The sequence below is a fragment of the Trachypithecus francoisi genome, unplaced genomic scaffold (genome assembly GCF_009764315.1).
Source record: "Trachypithecus francoisi isolate TF-2019V2 unplaced genomic scaffold, Tfra_2.0 Lachesis_group13, whole genome shotgun sequence".
NCBI classification, from domain to species: Eukaryota; Metazoa; Chordata; class Mammalia; order Primates; family Cercopithecidae; genus Trachypithecus; species Trachypithecus francoisi.
In genome coordinates this window covers 22,836,154-22,853,374 of record NW_022681458.1, presented here as the reverse complement: position 1 = coordinate 22,853,374, position 17,221 = coordinate 22,836,154, and the positions used below count along the sequence as shown (strand labels likewise).

Below are 17,221 nucleotides of genomic sequence, written 5' to 3'. Positions count from 1 at the left end.
AACCACACAACGTACCACTGTGCTCAGCTAATCTTTTTTTTTTTTTGTAGAGACGGAGTCTCACCACGTTGCCCAGGCCTCGGCCTCTTAAAGTGCTGGATTACAGGCATGAGTGTGAAGTGAACAGCGGCTCAGGGAGGCCAACCAGGGTCCAAGAAACCCCGTCCCTGCTGCCTCCACTGGTCCAAAGCTGGTACCCCCAGCCAGCATGACACTCATGTCCCAGACATTGTGAGTCAACAGAGAGAAATTCAGATAGCTAAGAGAATGGAAACGGACAGAGGAGGCACAGGAGGATTCCGTGCCAGAGTCTGGATTGGTCACCCCCGTTCAGGTTCTGCCTGAGGAAAGGAGAAGGGGGTCCGGGCACAGTCAGCTGGACAGAGCATCTGAAGACGGCTTGCACCAGAGCCCTCGTGGCTGAAGGAAGAAGCCAGGGAGTGAGTCAGCCCCAGGGCTTGATGGAACAGACAGGAACTAGATGATCTAGTAAGGGAGAAGCGAGGCTGAGCAAGAGACAGCCCAGGCTCCCTGGCTGCCACTGCCTAATCTGTCCCCCTTCACACATCCCACACACAGTGTTTAGACAGAGCAGCAGAGAAGAAACAGACATCCTGGATCCCGTGGGGAGCAGGCCGGGGCTGGGAACAGGAGGTCTGTTTATTCCTGGCAGTCCCATATCAGAAGGGTCCCACACCCACTTCTGTCCAGGCCCCAGGCTGAACTCTCCCAGAGCCTGTGACTTCTGCCCCACCATATCACGTGGTTCTGAGGGCCGGCCCTGGAACCCTGCGTCCTCCGCACCCACCAGCTCCCTTGAGGATGGATTTGAGGCTGGATGCTTTCGTCTTCCCACTTTTTGTCCCAACAGAAGTCCCTCCTCTTCAGGATCCCTGACTGACTGTGCAGAGCTGGCAGAGCCACACTCCGCGGACCTCCAGCCCTTCGGGCCCAGCTGTCTTGGAGAGCACGGAAGTCCCTTTGCTCCATTTACTTCTTCAGCCAGGAAGTGTTTCCTAATGTCTCACCCCCAGCACCAGCTTTCCTGCTGCAGTTTCCGCCTGTTCCCTCCCATTTCAGGCCTTAAGGGAGTGTGGCTGGGCTTCTCTCCTCCCCCTCACTCCAAAGCCACCCTTGATATAAGGTGGAAATTGAGGCACCACTCCTCCTGGCTTCCCAGCCTTGAACTTGCCCTTCCCTCTCAGTGTACCTGGTTTCCTCAGTTTCCCTGTGCAGCAAAAGTGTCACTCCCCTCTTGCTTTTCCTAAGCTCCCCATGTGCCTCTCTCAGCGGATCTGTCTTAGAGGGGCCAGGTGCAGAGAAAGGCAAAAATCCTAATAATGTTCCTAGCGATCGCTGCCTGTCAACGGAGTGCTGAAGGAACAAGTGCTGATCTGAGTCCTCATCACACGGGACCTCATTTAGTCTCACGATAGGTGAGTACAACTATGGGCCCCATTTTACAGATGAGGAAACTAAGGCAAGAGAACTTTAGTCATTTGCCCAAGTTCACCAGCTTTTAAAAGGATCCAGACAGCTCTGATTCCAGTGCCAGCTTATGCCTCTCCATCATGGGGGAGGAAAGAGAGGGAGTCGTTTGTTGGAGCAAACCCCACCCATCAAGGGCCAAGCCACTGGCGTACATGCAGCCATATGTGTTATCCTGTGATATGCCCCACCACGACCTTAATTAGAGGTGGTTTATCTTGTTCCCATTTTAACACAGGCAAAAACCGAGGCCCTGTAGTACCTTACCCAGGGTCACATCCCCAGAGCCTTTTGTCCCTCATAGTTCAGAACTTAGAAAGCAGTTGAGAAAAGTGTGGAATGACCCCAGATTCAGGAAGGCAAGTCTGGCCTTATAAACTGAAAGGCCCATCAGATGATGGGATGGGGAAGTGAAGATCCTCAGGCCCCAAACACCCACCACTGCCGCCACCACACACGGAAGTGTGGAGGGAGCCTGGTGTACTGCCAACTGACTGGCCAGTCCAGGGACTTAAATGTAAATGCATCAGCTGAGGCGAGAAGTCAGGAGGGGTAAGTCAATCACTATTATTCATTAACTGGAATGCATTTCTCAGATTACTCCAAGCCGGAGTAGGGAAACTGCCACCTGGATGGCAGGGCAGAGGGACACTGGGTGGGAGTGGGAGGGAGGCCTCCCAGTTGCTGTGGTTCAGAATATGCCAGGTCCCACCCTCCCAGAGGCGGGGCCGGGGCTGAGTCCCGCCAGCCTCGTTTCTCCATCCCTCTGAGAACCCAGACGGGGCAGAGCCTGGGTAGGAGAGCCTGGCCCCGCTGTCTCCACCGGGTGGAGACACCATGCACTTGATCCACTTGTGATCTTCAGCCAGGACACCAGACATGGTCCAAACCCCTGCAGGTCTGGCTGCAGCAACTCCCTGACACTCAGGAAGGCCCAGGCTGGGCAGGCAATACCTGCTCCCAACAGCCATGTGAGTAGCTACTCCCCCAACCCCCAAACCCCAGATCCTGGAGAGGCCACTGCACCCAGCCCAAGCCACCAGACCCTCGGGGGTGTGCAGGTGGTACAGCCTGCACCCTGCTGGGAAATCACCCCTGCCTTTGTCGCTGTTCTGGTGGAGGTGGGGTGGGGGGAATCATTCCGATTAGGGCTGGGAGCTCCAGCTTAGGCCAGGTTTGGGGTAATGAACCCTGAGTCTCACGGGGCCTGAGAGAGTTGATGGTGCTGGGGGAAAGGGAACAGAAACTGGAAAGCCTCTAGCGAGGAAAAGACATCCTGGGTGGAGGGCACTGGAGGAGACTGAGGAAGAGAAAACACGCTTAGGGGAGTGGAAAGGGGGCACAAGGCCAGGAGGCCCGGGTTCGGGGTGCTGGGGGAACCTGGGAAGGAAGGGGAGCATCTTCCTTCCTCTCAGCTCAGGGTGGCCATGGGGCCCTGATCCCCTGTCCTGGAGGAGGGGAGAGGTATGAATCCTTTCCTTATTGACTTGGATCCTAGCAACAGCAGCTGCTTCCCTGTTGACAGAAGCAGGAGTTCCCATAGGACCCAGGACCCCTCCCCCGTCCCCAGGATGTGGCAGCAGAGCCATGACACTGGAGGACTGAGACCAGGGAATGACGGGAAGGAGAGGGACAGATGAGAGCCACAGAGAAGCCAGGCTTTGCCCACTGACTCCTCTTCCCTCTCCTCTGGGCTCAGCCTCAGGCCTGAGGGTGTTGAGGAGTCCCTGTCCTTGCTGCTGGCATCTCCATGTTCACTGCCACAGGTCCCCTCCTGCTGCTTCTCTCCTCCCTCCAGCTCCCAGGAAGGACCCTGTTGCTAGTGTGGAGCAAAGACGAGTCAAGTTTATGGGCTGGAAGTCCTACCCGGAGGCTGCTCACTGAGCTGTGATGGCTACAAGGACAGATAGGGGGAAGGGCACAGGGTGCCCGAGACCTGGCCCACTGGAGCCTGTCACCTAATGGCTGGCTGGAAGACCACTACACACCAGCCAGCCCTGGTCCATTCTTTTGGCTCATTTAGGGGCCTTCCCGGTGGAGGCAGGAATACACAAAATGCTTTGGGGCTGGATGGACCCGCCTTTCAGTCTAAACAAGAGACCTAAACACAGCTGCCCAGAAAAGGCAGATAGCAGAAATGGATAAAGCTGGACGGGTGGGGACTGTCCGAAGGGCAGCCATCGGTGAGCTCCGGCTGGTTGCTACCATACAGGACATATGTGTTGCCAGACCTGATTTTTCAATAGAAACAAAGATAGTTTTTTATATAAATGTTTAATTGGCAATTCATTGAAAAATTCTGTGTATCAGCGAACATAATACAGCCCACAGCCTGCGGGTCTGTGCCCCTGGACTAACATGCCACCCTGCCAGGAGGACACGACCTGCAGCCCCATCCTAACTGGCCACCCCATCCTGCAGGCATGCCGGCTGCCACTCCAGGACTCCCCTGTCCTCAGGACCGAGATGACGCCCAACAGCACTGGCGAGGTGCCCAGCCCCATTCCCAAGGGGGTTCTGGGGCTCTCCCTGGCCCTGGCAAGCCTCATCGTCACGGCGAACCTGCTGCTAGCCCTGGGCATTGCCTGGGACCGCCATCTGCGCAGCCCGCCTGCTGGCTGCTTCTTCCTGAGCCTGCTGCTGGCTGGGCTGCTCACGGGTCTGGCATTGCCCACGTTGCCAGGGCTGTGGAACCAGAGTCGCCGGGGTTACTGGTCCTGCCTCCTCCTCTACTTGGCTCCCAACTTCTCCTTCCTCTCCCTGCTCGCCAACCTCCTGCTGGTGCATGGGGAGCGCTACATAGCAGTCCTGAGGCCACTCCAGCCCCCTGGGAGCACTCGGCTGGCCCTGCTCCTCACCTGGGCTGGCCCCCTGCTCTTTGCCAGTCTGCCCGCTCTGGGGTGGAACCACTGGACCCCTGGTGCCAACTGCAGTTCCCAGGCTATCTTCCCAGCCCCCTACCTCTACCTCGAAGTCTATGGGCTTCTGCTGCCCGCTGTGGGTGCTGCTGCCCTCCTCTCTGTCCACGTGCTGGTCACTGCCCACCGCCAGCTGCAGGACATCCGCCGGTTAGAGCGGGCAGTGTGCCGCGATGAGCCCTCGGCCCTGGCCCGGGCCCTTACCTGGAGGCAGGCAAGGGCGCAGGCTGGAGCCATGCTGCTCTTCGGGCTGTGCTGGGGGCCCTATGTGGCCACACTGCTCCTCTCAGTCCTGGCCTATGAGCAGCGCCCACCACTGGGGCCTGGGACTCTGTTGTCCCTCATCTCCTTGGGAAGTGCCAGTGCAGCGGCAGTGCCCGTGGCCATGGGGCTGGGCGATCAGCGCTACACAGCCCCCTGGAGGGCAGCCGCCCAAAGGTGCCTGCAGGGGCTGCGGGGAAGAGCCTCCCGGGACAGTCCCGGCCCCAGCACTGCCTACCACCCAAGCAGCCAAAGCAGCGTCGACCTGGACTTGAACTAAAGGAAGGGCCTCTGCTGACTCCTACCAGAGCACCCATCCAGCTCAGCCACCCAGCCTGTCTCCACTGGGCCCCACTTCTCTGGATCAGAGACCCTGCCTCTATTTGACCCCACACTGACTGAATAAAGCTCCTCTGGCTGTTTATGCTTATCTCATTCCATATCTCAGGGCGAGGCAGGAGGAAATGGCTCAACACACCAACAACAGAAAGAACCTACAGACATACGCGTGGATTAAGGCAGAGTCATGGATTAAGGCAGAGTCGACTCCTGGCAGACAAGAAGTGTCGTGTGCACAGACCCTGGAGACGGGGAGCTAGCATATCTCAACATCCAGCCGACTCTGCAGGAGAGCCTTGCCCTGACGGGGGCCTAGCTAGCTCCTCCTAGGGGTCCAGCCAACACAAAATCCACACAGACGCTGTCTCTGGGAAGTATATTTTATTTACATTTTTAAAATCTTTAACTAGTATCTCTGCCTCCTTTCCACCCCCAGAGACTTGGGAAGGGAAAGAACGGGAACCTCAAACACCTACTCCCCACGTACAAATACACACCCCATGGCTCACACCAGCAAATGAAAGTGAAAGAGAAACAGGTCCGCCCCTCCCTCTGAAGGCCCACCAAGTCTGGGCAAGGGTGGGAGGGCCCTGGGCTGGGTCTCTAAAGAGAAGAAAAGGAGAGGGGAGCAAGTCAGTTGAAGAGGCTGGAAAGTCATCCAGGGCCCCACCCTCCTCTTCCCTCTGTGCCCTACTGCCTCTGCTGGCAGGTGGGGCAGGGGTCCCTTCGTCCCCTCAACACCAGACACACAGGCAGGGGCTGCAGCCATTAACGGTCAGGCCTCTGGACACAAAATACTTTCGCTTTGTGGTCTCCTGACGTGGTCACCACCAGGGAGGCATCTCTATAAACAGAAAGCATGTGATTGCAGAGACGGGGGGACCCAAGCCCACCACCCAGGGGCCCTAGTGCCCAGCACTGGGCCGACATCTGTGCAGCCAGCATGGAGGGGATGACAGGAAGCCCCCAGCACGGGAGAAGCAGAGCTGACTCCGATGGGGAAAATCAGTCTCAGCCTCTCCCTCATGACTGAGACGTGGGGCCCCGGAGGGTCACTATCAGTCACTGGGGTGGGGGCTGGGCTGTGAACCCTCAGACTTCCCAGCATCCCTGCCTTAGGAATCCCCTCCCACACCCCAAGGATCCTGTGTCCCCCACTACTCCCACCTTCCAAATACACAGAGATCCCAGCCCTTGGCCAATTCACTTACTTGCTGAGGGCAAAGTCCAGGATCTCAGCCGTGTGGCCCCTGTAGTCAGTAAGCAGGCGGCCGGTCCGGGCGTCCCAGAGGCGCACAATGCCATCCAGGCTGCAGGTGTAAACCACAGCAGTGCCTGCCTCCCACAGCAGCTGCACGATGCCCGACTGCCCCGAAGAATGACAAAGGCAGGGCAGAGGTTGGCAGGAGAGCTGAGAGCCATCTCCCAGTTCTCACAAAGAGCCACACACAACGGCCAGGCAGGAGCCAGATCTGGGGTAGATGCTCCTGGAGGCCTGGGTTTCCCCACCACCATGGCCACAGCCCACACAACCCCAGCTCCAGCTGCCTGTACCTGGTGCTGACACTGATGCCTAAGAGTCTGCGTAGCCAGGTCATAGATGGCCAAGGTCCCATCCAGGTAGCCAACAGCTGCCAAGGGCATCCTGGGCAGAGGAGCACACCATGAAGACTCATGAGGGCCTGGACTCACACGCCCTGCCCTCCCCTCCGGGGCCCTGAGCCCAGGCTCCTCCCACAAACCCCTCTCCCCATCCTCACTCACACACTGCAGAAGCCCAAGGACTCCACCGAGTTGGACTCACTCTCCTCCCCTTCTCCCAGGCTGGGCTGGGAGGCCACAGTCTCAGGTCTAAAAACACCCACCACCTGAAAGCCAGAGAGGATCAGAGGAGGGCCCGGAATCCGGGTGCTTAATGGAGAGAAAGACGGTGGGGAGAGGAGACAGTGAAGACCCAGGAAGGAAGGAGAGGAGTCGAGAAAGCGGAGGCCCCAGCCGGGCTCCAGGTCAACTCACCTTGCCAGTGGTGGCACTGACCAGCTTGGCCTGGCAGTCCACAGAGCCAGTTAGGATCAAGCTGCCATCCTGGTTGGTGGCAACACAGGTGAGTGGGCCCTGGTGACCCTCAGTCCCTAGCATAGAGCAGGGAGGCAGTCAGGCTTCATCCTACCTCTCCTCTGAGTCCTCCCCCAGGATCTCAGCCCCTCCTGACAAAGGCCCAGGCTAACACTTCCCCCACCTCTGATACCTTTCAGTACATGGATGGGGCTTCCCTGCTTCAGGTCCCAAATCCTGATGGTGCCATCTTCGTAGCCTACCACAGCTCTCTTCCCTGAAGAGAGGCACAGATGAAGAGAGGGCAGAGGGCACGCTCAGATACACTAAGCAAGGGAACGGGGAGAGGGAGAGGAAAGAAGAGTGGAAGCGCCCAGACACTGCCCCAGGAATCACAGGTGAGTTCAGAGCAGGAAGGAGGCGCTATGAGCTTTGGGGCCCAGGAGGCAAGCACTCCCAAGAGCAGGCCTCAGAGTTTGCCGGCTGTGGCCCAGAAGGCTGCTCCAGGAGGTGTATATCCCGGGATTCAGCCTCTGCACCCAGGAAAGGACACTCAAGGGAGGTGTTCTCACCATCAGGGAGGACTCGGCCACAGGTGGCTGGGCAGTTGGGACCCTGGAAGGTCTTGCAGTCACCATTCGGGACTTTCCACATCCAGGTGTTGCCATCGGCTGTGCCCGCCAACAGGACAGGTGCCCGAGGATGCCACTCCATCCACTGGACAGGGAGGAAGGGGCAGCAGGAAGGCCTGTCACCCCATCCCACCTAGAAGCCTGTCCTATGAGCTCCACCCAAGGTTTCCTGCCTCTGGGGTTCCGCGGGGATTTTCCAGGTAGCAGGCAGACCTTCTTCCTGTGCCTTGGGGAACACTGACTCAGAGCTGGCTTGGCTCAATAAAGGAAGAACTGGCCTCCCAAGCTTGTACACCCAGCAACCCAAGGCCCCACAGAGCTGACTCCCGCTCTGATGATCTTACCTCCAGGTCTCCCGCTTCAAAGGACCAGACCTCCTCCTTGGTGTCCACCTGCCACACTTTCAAGAGGCCACTCATGTCCCCTGTGGCCACTAGAGTGGAGTCATGGCTGAAACCAGCACAAGTCACAGAGTCTTTATGGCCTTCAAAGAAAAGTGGGCAGAAAGAGAGGAAAACAATAGGTACCTGGTGCTGGGGACATGTGATTCTGCTATCTGGCCCCCCTGAAACGACCAGCTAGGAAAAAAAAGAGGGGCGGGCCTGAGCAGAACAGGTGCTGGAACTCACTGCCGCTCTACGACCCAACCCTCCCATGTCTCCCCAGGAGAGACACTGCTGGCCCTCACTCAACCAGGCCAAGCCCCAGCCTCCTATGCCTTCCCCCTTCTGTCCCCTCTACACCTCTGCCCACAATCCCAAGTCCTCCCCTCTGCCCAACTGCTCCTATACCAATGTGACCTCCTCTGGCCTTTCCTGGACTCCCTTGGCCAATGAGTGCCTCCTGCCTCTGTGTCCAAAACACATTAGTATTCTCCCCGTGTCCCTGGGGCCCAGCACAGAGCTGGCACAAAAGAGACGTCACTAAGTGGCTATTGGATGCACGACACCTGCAGGCCAGGCTCCTAAGATCTCCCAAAGGAATATGACCTCTCCCAGGCCTCTACCTCAGCCCCCTCACCTGCACACTCAAAGAGCAGCTCCCCATCGCTGAGCCGCCATACGAAGGCTTTGTCATCTTCACCCCCGGTCACTGCCAAGGTGTTGGTCTTGGGGTCCAGGCTCACACAAAACACAGATGCTGTCCCAAGAGATATTCCATGGGTAAGGGGACAGAGCTCCCACCTAGGGCTCTGTCCTTCAGAACCTTCAGGAAACCCACCCCCTTTCACCCAAAGCAATACATCTTTCCTCCTGGAAAACACAGGCACATCCAAGTTCTTCCAAGTTTCAAGAATCGGGTTGTTAAGATCCTTCCCATATTTGCTAAGCTCCCTATTTGCCAGAGCAGATCCCCTCACTGTGCGACTCCCCTTACCACCCGGCACCAATGCCATGGACAAGAGGTGGGTACAGGTGCAGGCCTTACAGGTCTCAGCATGGGATGCCACCGGGTTGGGTACAGAGTGAGCAGAGCATCATATTAGGAGTTTCTTACTAAGAACTAGCACTTGAGAAAATTATAAAAAACATGCTCAAAAAGATACAATTATCTCTTAATTTTATTTTACTTTATTTTTTTGAGATGGAGTCTTGCTCTGTCGCCCAGGCTGGAGTGCAGTGGCGCAATCTGGGCTCAATGCAACCTCCGCTTCCCAGGTTCAAGTGATTCTCCTTCCTCAGCCTTCCGAGTAGCTGGGATTACAGGCACATGCCATCACACCCAGCTAATTTATTTTTTTTTATTTTTATTTTTAGTAGAGATGCGATTTGGTTTCACCATGTCGGCCAGCCTGGTCTTGAACTCCTCACCTCAGGTGATCCGCCTGCCTTGGCCTTCCAAAATGCTGGGATTACAGGCGTAAGCCACCGCACCTGACCAATTATCTCTAATTTTATACTCACTACTTTTATTAACTTTATCAAAGATAACTTTTTTTTTTTTTTGAGACACTTTCATTCTGTTGCCCAGGCTGGAGTGCAGTGGCGCGATCTCGGCTCACTGCAACCTCCACCCCTCCAGGTTCAAGCGATTCTCCTGCGTAAGCGTCCAGAGTAGCTGGGATTACAGGTATGTGCCACCACGCCCGGCTAATTTTTGTTTTTTTTGTTTGTTTGTTTGTTTGGGTTTTTTTTGAGACAGCCTCGCTCTCTCACCCAGGCTGGAGTGCAACAGCGCAGTCTCGGTCCACTGCAACCTCCGCCTCCCGGGTTCAAGCAATTCTCCTTCTCCTGTCTCAGCCTCCCGAGTAGCTGAGACTACAGGTGCCCACCACCACGCCCAGCTAATTTTTGTATTTTTAGTAGAGATAGGGTTTCACCATATTGGCCAGGCTGGTCTGGAACTCCTGACCTTGCAATCCGCCTGCGTCAGCCTCCCAAAGTGCTGGGATTACAGGCGTGAGCCACCACACCCGGCCAAATTTTTGTATTTTTAGTAGAGACTGGGTTTTGCCATGTTGGCCAGGCTGGTCTCGAACTCCTGACCTCAAGTGATCCACCTGCCTCAGCCTCCTAAAGTGCTGGGATTACAGGAGTGAGCCACCGTACCTGGCCAAAGATAACTTTTTAAAAGAGAACTAAGAGGTTAATCAAGGTTAACCGGCAAAGTAGAGGGAGGCCTTGAAGCCTGGTGTCTCAACTGATGACAGAAGTCAAGCAGTCATCCATTCTGCCACAGGTCCCCACCTGTGGGCTCCTCCAGCGCAAGGCCAGCATCTTGCTCATCTCTGTGTCCCCCATAACGCTCTGTCCACGGCGGATGTTTAATGCTTACACGCCCACCTAAACTGATTTGAGGTGAATCGCCTCAAAGACCTACCTGAGTGCAATGCAAAGGTGACCTCACTATCGTCGGGGCCCTCCATGCTGCCGACCACCCCTTCCTGGGGTTCTAGAACCCAGCCCTCTTCGTTGCCCTCTTCCTCCTCTTCTTCCTCAAAGTCCACATCTTCCATCTCCTGGGCGAGGTCATCTGCTTTGGGGAGAGGGTTAGAAGATGGGGCTCGGAAGGCGGTAAGAGGTACGGAGAGAAGCGTGAGGAGGCCTGAGGCTGGGGCGGGTAATGTGGCGAGAGGGGAAGGTGGAGTCAGACACACCGGGGTCCCGGGGGCGCGCGGGACACAGCACGGGAGGCCAGGGCTGGCCAGCGACCGTGCGGGAAGGGAGGGCCAAGGGGATGATGGGAAGGGGGTGTGTGAGGGGAAGGGCCAGAGGAGGCGTCAGGGAACCCCCACCCCAGCCAGGCCTGAGAACTAAGTCTGAGGGTGGGAGTGGGGGAGGAGGGGAAGAGGGATATCGGTAGGAATGACCGGTCGGGTGTGGAGGGGAGCGAGGAAAAGCAGGGGTCAGAGGCCAGGGGTGAGCGTCTCCTGTCCCATGGCCTGAGGAGCGGCAGTTCTCACCTGGGTCCGGCGGACCAGGATCAAGTTCTACCACCTCGATAATCTCTTCATCACCATGGAAGCTTAGGGTCTCCAGTGGGGGGGTGTCAGCAGCAGCCCCGCTTTCCGATTCGGACTCCATGCGGCGCAAGCGGCTGATCCACTTCTCTGGGCCCAAACGCCTCCCAGAGTCAGCTCTGCGCGACGACGCGGAACTCGAGCCCCTCCTCCCGGGAGGAAGTAGGCGTAGGCAACTCCCCGGCAGGAAGAGCGACGGCCGTTTGGCCAATAGCTACGAAGGTTGGCTGGATGCCCCACCAATCACAGAACGGCATTGGAAGACGGGGCCGGGGCGTGGTAGAGAGAACCCAAACTCCGCCCCACCTGACTCCGCCCCCAACTGGAGGGAAACAAGCGAGCGTGCGCGCCTCCGGGGTCTCCTGGGAAAAGTAGTTCTCCTGGGTCGGCTCTGTGGGCTTCTGGGAGATGTAGTTTCTGGTCTGTAGGCAGGACGGAAGGAGCGGGGGAGGCCCCTTACGCAAACTACAATTCCCGGCGGGGAGCGCGGTGAAGGGGGGTGGGATCTGAACATGGCGGCGGTGGTAGCTGCTACGGCGCTGAAGGGCCGGGGGGCGAGAAATGCCCGCGTCCTCCGGGGTAAGGAGAGGGACCCCAGGGAGGGCAGGACTGCAGAAGATCCCTTTTCTTTCACATCCAGCCTGACGGTAGCAGGAGGTCAGGGCTCTCGGTTCCTGACCACACTTTTCTGCAAGATCTTAGAGTCTGGGGGTGAAGAGATGCTCTTTAGAGGTCACCCAGTGCATCCCCCCGCCTTTGGGTTGCTCGACACCTCCGGGGTCTTGCTGCGAGAGGGAGCTCCTAGGAAGCCTGTTAGACTCCCGCGCTCCAGGTGTTTCACACTCACCGCAGTGCAGAGGGAAGAGCCCCAGGCTTCTGGAGGCTTGGGTTCCAGCCCCGGATAATTAGAAGTTTGACCTTGGGCAAAGCAGTTTGTCTCTCAGGGCGTCAGTTTCCTCTTCCATACAGTGCAGGGGATGGAGTAGACTATCTTTAAGGTCCCTTCCAGTGCTAACATTTGCAGTTTCAAAACCTTTTCCCGGATTTCCTTCATACGTCTCATGCGAGTCCCACTGCAGTCCTTCCCATCCTGTCGTCTGAGGAAGAACAGCGAAGCTTTTCGTCCTGGCACCAGGGTGATGAGCTCGCAGTGACGTGGAAGTGACTTCCAAAGGTGCCACCTCGATGGCGATTTTCCCATTTCCCTTTGGATTCTCCCTGGCACTTGTTACTTCAGACTGCAGTCACTCCCCTTCCCCAGATCTCAGCCGTTCTTCCCCAGCCCTTACTGCCCCCCCCCCCCTCCACCTCCCCGCTTGCTTTCTTCTCATCTCTTCTTACTGACCTTCCTTACCTCCATCCACAGGCATTCTCGCAGGAGCCACAGCTAACAAGGCTTCCCATAACAGGACCCGGGCACTGCAAAGCCACAGCTCTCCAGAGGGCAAGGAGGAACCTGAACCCCTATCTCCGGAGCTGGAATACATTCCCAGAAAGAGGGGCAAGAACCCCATGAAAGCTGTGGGACTGGCCTGGTGAGTTGTAACCACCCCTTTGCCCACCAACGGGGCGTGGCTTCTAGGGAAGGGCAGGACTCAGAAACTTCTCCAAGTTTCAGGTGGCTAGCTGAATCCAAAGTTGTGGGAACAGAATTGTTGGGTTCGATTGGAATCTGAGACGGGTGGGGCAGGGGATATGGGAAAGTATGTGGAATTGAGAAGATAGTGGGTTTACTGTGGAGTAAGCTGAGTTGATCTGATTCAGACTTGGGTCCCTGGCCTTATCCTCCCTTTTGGGAGCTTGGAGTGAGACTCAAGTTGAAGTTAAATAGTTCGCTGAGATCATGTGAGATTGTACTAGTTGTATAGTAGTACTCAGAAGGCGTTATGAACATTGTGATTGGGCTGTGACTCTGACCTTAATACATATTATTGACCAATATTAAAGGGAAAGGAGGAAGAAATCAACTTTTTTCTGCATGTGAGGTGTGCTAGCACTTTGCCATGTAATGTTTTAAGGTTTGAGATAAATATTACATCCCCATTTCACAGAGGAAGGAACTGAGGCTGAGCTAGGATTCTCACCTGGTCTGTGACTCCATGCTCTTTCCCCCACACCAAAGTGCCTCCCAAGCAGTGGTTACTTAGCTTAACTGAGGGGAAAACTGGGAGGGGACCTTGACCAAGTCTCAGAGAGGGAAAGCTTCAGGGCTGCCTGGAAAATCCTGCACAGATGCTATTGCAGGAATGCACGGCTCGTGCTGAGGATCAGGCTCTAGTGGGGAGGAGGAAAGAGGTAGGCATAGACCCAGCCACACTGGGCCTTTTGTGCCATGCTTAGGAGGTGGACTTGGCCAGGAAGTGATGGAGCACTATTAAGGGGTGTTAAGCAGGGAAGTGACAGGATCTGATTTGTGTGGGTCCCTCCAGCAGCCAGCACAGAGGACGAATAGACTATAAGAGGTACTGCAGCATTCATGCAATTGAAGCTAGAATGACTCCCCCCAGCTCCTCTGGCTCAGGCTTGGCCCCTCCCCAAACCCCGTGCACATCTCCCCACCCGTAGGGCCATCGGCTTCCCTTGTGGTATCCTCCTCTTCATCCTCACCAAGCGGGAAGTGGACAAGGACCGTGTGAAGCAGATGAAGGCTCGGCAGAACATGCGGTTGTCCAACACGGGCGAGTATGAGAGCCAGAGGTTCAGGGCCTCCTCCCAGGGTGCCCCATCCCCTGATGTTGGGTCTGGGGTGCAGACCTGAGGAGTGCTGCGACCCTCCTAGGCTATTGACTGTGAAGCCCTCAGGTTCGGCCCGGATTCCAGTTCTTGCCTCTGAGGTCCACCAGAGGGCGCATAAAGCCCAGGCTGCTGCCAAACCCTACCCCGCCCCACACAAGGAGCCAGCCAAAGGCAAATAAAGTTACTGAGTGTTTAGTGGAAAGGAACCAGGTCTGGGTTTGTGAGTCCCTTGGGATGGGAGGGGCAGAGGGTGGGGCTGGTTACTCATGTGTGCTCCCTCTCACAGAGCTCAGTGTTCCCAGCTGGATGGTGGGGCAAACCCAGAGATTTAAGTGCAACCAGCCTAGGCCCTGAGCCCTCCGGACCAAGCCCTCAGAGCTGCCGGCCAGGAGGGTGGGGTCCCACTCAGCCTTGAAACAATAAGGAGAATCAAAGAAGGTATTCAGGGTGTGGAGGCAAAAAAAAGCACGGCTCTTTACTGAGTCCAAAGGACTCGACGCTGGGCCTCAGTTTCCTCATTTGTTTTTTTGTTGGGTGTTTTGTTTGTTTTGTTTTTTGAGACGGAGTCTCACTCTGTTACCCAGGCTGGAGTGCAGTGGTGTGATTGTTAGCTCACTGCAACCTCCACCTCCTGGGCTCAAGTGATCCTCCTACCTCAGCCTCTTGAGTAGCTGGGACCACAGGTGAGTGCCACCATGCCCAGTTACTTTTTGTGTTTTTATTTTTATTGTTATTATTTATTTATTTATTTTTTTTTTTTTGAGGCGGAGTCTCGCTCTGTCGCCCGGACTGGAGTGCAGTGGCCGGATCTCAGCTCACTGCAAGCTCCGCCTCCCGGGTTTACGCCATTCTCCTGCCTCAGCCTCCCGAGTAGCTGGGACTACAGGCGCCCGCCACCTCGCCGGCTAGTTTTTGTATTTTTAGTAGAGACGGGGTTTCACTGTGTTAGCCAGGATGGTCTCGATCTCCTGACCTCGTGATCCGCCCGTCTCGGCCTCCCAAAGTGCTGGGATTACAGGCTTGAGCCACCGCGCCCGGCCATTATTTATTTATTTATTGAGACAGAGTTTCACTCTTGTTGCCCAGGCTGGAGTACAATGGCATGATCTCAGCTCACTGCAACCTCCACCTTCTGGGTTCAAGCGATCCTCCTGCCTCAGCCTCCAGAGTAGCTGGGATTACAGGCACCCACCGCCACTCCCAGCTAATTTTTTTTTTTTTTTTTTTTTTTTTGTATTTTTAGTAGAGATGGGGTTTCACCATGCTGGTCTGGCTGGTCTCAAACTCCTGACCTCAGGTGATCCACCCGTCTCGGCCTGCCGAAGTGCTGGGGTTACAGGTGTGAGCCACCGTACCAGGCCCAGTTTCCTCATTTGTAAGAGTTGGGACTGGTGATTTCTAAGACAGGAGTTGACATGGACTGAACCTGCAGTCCATCCCCTCCTCCATCTGCAAAACTGTAGGTATACATACAGCTCTTTGGGGAAGACAGTTAGCTCTCATGAGCTTTTGGAAAGGGTCCATGGTGTAGCAAAGGTCAAGCACTACAGCCAAGAGGTCTCTTCCAGATCCAGTGATCCAGTGTGGTAGGGTTGAGCTCTCCCTTTCCCCACCCAACTCCTGAGCCTTCACTAGTCTATTGCATCCATCCCTGGGAAGTGCTGCAACAGAGTGTATTTGATTACCTTGGAAAAGGTGGGAGAGACCAAGCCAGAATGCAGAAGGAAGAAGTGGATGCTTCGGGCAGCCAGACATATTCCTGGAGCCATACAGGGTTTTAACTTCTAGACATAAACTTTATTACATTTATAGTTGTGTCCCTTTGTGTGATATATTTAGGATTAATTACTTAATAGAGAAATCCTAACTATATCCTTAGGCTGATTTGATTTCTGCCCCCACCCGATAGACTGACCCTTGTCCCCCTTCCCCATTCCAGCTCAAGGCACTTAATATTACAAAGAAGGCAGTGGCTGGCTGGAGAGATGGGCCTCAAGTCAGAAATCCCCCAGTGCAACTTAAGACAAACAGAGAGAAGTCACCTTCCTCTTAGGACTGTCCCTGGGTTAGCAGAAGGAAATAATACAGAAGTCATCAGTACCACAGTGGGCTTCAGTATCTCCCTAACCAGGTGAGGGGCCCCCAGGCCTTTTCCCTACCCGCACCGAGTCTCTCTTCACCCTGGCTACTTCCTGGCCACACGTATGACTCTGCTCCTTACTTTCTGCTCTGAGCTGCCTGAATACAGGAAGCAAGAGTTCACTCTGACCAGAGATCTCAGAAGCCCGCAAAGAGGTCCCAGCAGCTTTGAAGAATGGGGAGCAGATGGCCATATGTGGCCTGCTCTGTCTTATACTGTCACAAGCCAGGAGCAAGCCCAGGGGAGATGCTGTTCCGTGCTGGCCTGTATAGGTTACTTTGCTCGTTCTATTATCTGTCCCCCATCCCTAACCCAGATAAACAATATATATATGTCACTGAAACAAGAAGGGATTGAAGCAAGGAGACCCATGGGCACAGATCTCGTCTACCTTCCTGAGCTAAAAGATGCCAAACCAAAGGAATACTGGATAATCGCCTATGTGTCCAGGACACCAGGGACAAATCTCTCTGGCTTTGCTGGGGGAAGAAGCAGCTCCAACTACATAGCCAAGAAGCCTGTGACAGAGGTGGGAGGGGAACCTCGTGACCTTGAAGTCACTTCTACCTTTCATATTCCCTTCTAGCTATCGAATAGGCTCTTTTCATCTTCCTCCCAACCCCAGCTGTTAGGAAGAATGTGGTATCGTATCTTCAGCCTAGTCCCTGCCAAGCCCACCAAGAGCAACGGTTAGTCCCTAGCTCCTCCGTCCCCACCAGGTACCCACACATCCATAGCCAGAGAGGCCACCTGTCTCCAGAACAGAAAGGAAACTGGGCATGTTACTCAAGGGGAAGGAAAGGGGCCTGAAGCCCAGACCACAGTCACAGGGCCCAGCCCTCTAGCTTGGAAGGGAGAGCCCAGGGTCGGGTGAAACGGGCTTGCTCCTTAATTGCGATCCCCCATCAGCTGCAGCACAAAGGTAAAGATGTAGATGATGTCTGTGTAAATCTGCAGGGCGCCAGTGATGTAGTCCTCCGGGCTGATGGTGTGCTTCCGGTTCCCCAGGACCAGCTGTGTGTCGTAAGCCAGGAACTGCAAGGATAGGGGAGCCAGAAGTGAGAACTCAGGCATCAGTGTCCAGAGCTCATTTTAGGTCAGCAGATTTGTCCTGGGGGCCTATGCGCCACACAGTGCTTAGGGCCACATTAATGCACAGCGTAACATATGGGCTCTATGCTGTAGCCGCTCA

At 55.7% G+C, this 17,221-nt stretch overlaps 4 protein-coding genes across 13 annotated transcripts in view; 2 read left to right on the top strand and 2 right to left on the bottom strand.

Moving 5' to 3' along the window:
• GPBAR1 (G protein-coupled bile acid receptor 1) lies at positions 1-5,091 on the top strand. 4 transcript variants are annotated; one of them, XM_033230282.1, is made up of 4 exons: positions 1-1,436; positions 1,838-2,040; positions 2,354-2,459; positions 3,910-5,091. In XM_033230282.1, the coding sequence occupies exons 2-4, from the start codon at positions 1,883-1,885 to the stop codon at positions 4,945-4,947; spliced, it is 1,302 nt and encodes a 433-aa protein (XP_033086173.1). In that variant the 5' UTR covers positions 1-1,436; positions 1,838-1,882; the 3' UTR covers positions 4,948-5,091. The 4 variants fall into 4 exon arrangements, with proteins under 4 accessions (XP_033086173.1, XP_033086176.1, XP_033086175.1 ...); XM_033230285.1 differs by lacking the exon at positions 1,838-2,040; XM_033230284.1 differs by lacking the exon at positions 1,838-2,040 and having other exon boundaries at positions 3,287-5,091.
• A 281-nt stretch (positions 5,092-5,372) lies between these two features.
• Positions 5,373-11,379, bottom strand: AAMP (angio associated migratory cell protein). 2 transcript variants are annotated; one of them, XM_033230280.1, is made up of 11 exons: positions 11,097-11,379; positions 10,514-10,666; positions 8,714-8,833; positions 8,038-8,177; positions 7,634-7,778; positions 7,255-7,338; positions 7,023-7,138; positions 6,771-6,874; positions 6,561-6,651; positions 6,218-6,372; positions 5,373-5,850 (listed from the first exon to the last, which is right to left on the bottom strand). In XM_033230280.1, exons 1-11 carry the CDS (start codon positions 11,215-11,217, stop codon positions 5,775-5,777), a joined length of 1,305 nt encoding a protein of 434 aa, XP_033086171.1. In that variant the 5' UTR covers positions 11,218-11,379; the 3' UTR covers positions 5,373-5,774. The 2 variants fall into 2 exon arrangements, with proteins under 2 accessions (XP_033086171.1, XP_033086170.1); XM_033230279.1 differs by having other exon boundaries at positions 10,514-10,669; positions 11,097-11,307.
• A 149-nt stretch (positions 11,380-11,528) lies between these two features.
• Positions 11,529-14,095, top strand: LOC117094536 (probable hydrolase PNKD). The gene is made up of 3 exons (XM_033230294.1): positions 11,529-11,732; positions 12,520-12,688; positions 13,719-14,095. The coding sequence occupies exons 1-3, from the start codon at positions 11,666-11,668 to the stop codon at positions 13,909-13,911; spliced, it is 429 nt and encodes a 142-aa protein (XP_033086185.1). The 5' UTR covers positions 11,529-11,665; the 3' UTR covers positions 13,912-14,095.
• Positions 14,096-15,664: 1,569 nt separating this feature from the next.
• TMBIM1 (transmembrane BAX inhibitor motif containing 1) overlaps positions 15,665-17,221 on the bottom strand; it is a 32,955-nt gene continuing 31,398 nt past the window's right edge. For all 6 annotated transcript variants that reach the window (XM_033230289.1, XM_033230293.1, XM_033230287.1 and 3 more), the window contains one exon: positions 15,665-17,064. In XM_033230289.1, coding sequence (XP_033086180.1) covers positions 16,918-17,064 — 147 coding nt within the window. In that variant the 3' untranslated portion in view covers positions 15,665-16,917. The remainder of the gene's footprint in view (positions 17,065-17,221) is intronic.

Coding starts and splice junctions, on each gene's coding strand:
- LOC117094536 (XM_033230294.1), top strand. CDS start 11,666: ATGGCGGCGGTGGTAGCTGCTACGGCGCTGAAGGGCCGGGGGGCGAGA. Junction 11,733..12,519: donor AAATGCCCGCGTCCTCCGGG/GTAAGGAGAGGG, acceptor CTCCATCCACAG/GCATTCTCGCAGGAGCCACA. Junction 12,689..13,718: donor AAAGCTGTGGGACTGGCCTG/GTGAGTTGTAAC, acceptor CCCCACCCGTAG/GGCCATCGGCTTCCCTTGTG.
- GPBAR1 (XM_033230282.1), top strand. CDS start 1,883: ATGATGGGATGGGGAAGTGAAGATCCTCAGGCCCCAAACACCCACCAC. Junction 2,041..2,353: donor GAGGCGAGAAGTCAGGAGGG/GTAAGTCAATCA, acceptor TGTGATCTTCAG/CCAGGACACCAGACATGGTC. Junction 2,460..3,909: donor TACCTGCTCCCAACAGCCAT/GTGAGTAGCTAC, acceptor CCCATCCTGCAG/GCATGCCGGCTGCCACTCCA.
- AAMP (XM_033230279.1), bottom strand. CDS start 11,217: ATGGAGTCCGAATCGGAAAGCGGGGCTGCTGCTGACACCCCCCCACTG. Junction 7,779..8,037: donor TTGAAGCGGGAGACCTGGAG/GTAAGATCATCA, acceptor CTCCCTGTCCAG/TGGATGGAGTGGCATCCTCG. Junction 6,875..7,022: donor TCAGTGCCACCACTGGCAAG/GTGAGTTGACCT, acceptor TCTGGCTTTCAG/GTGGTGGGTGTTTTTAGACC.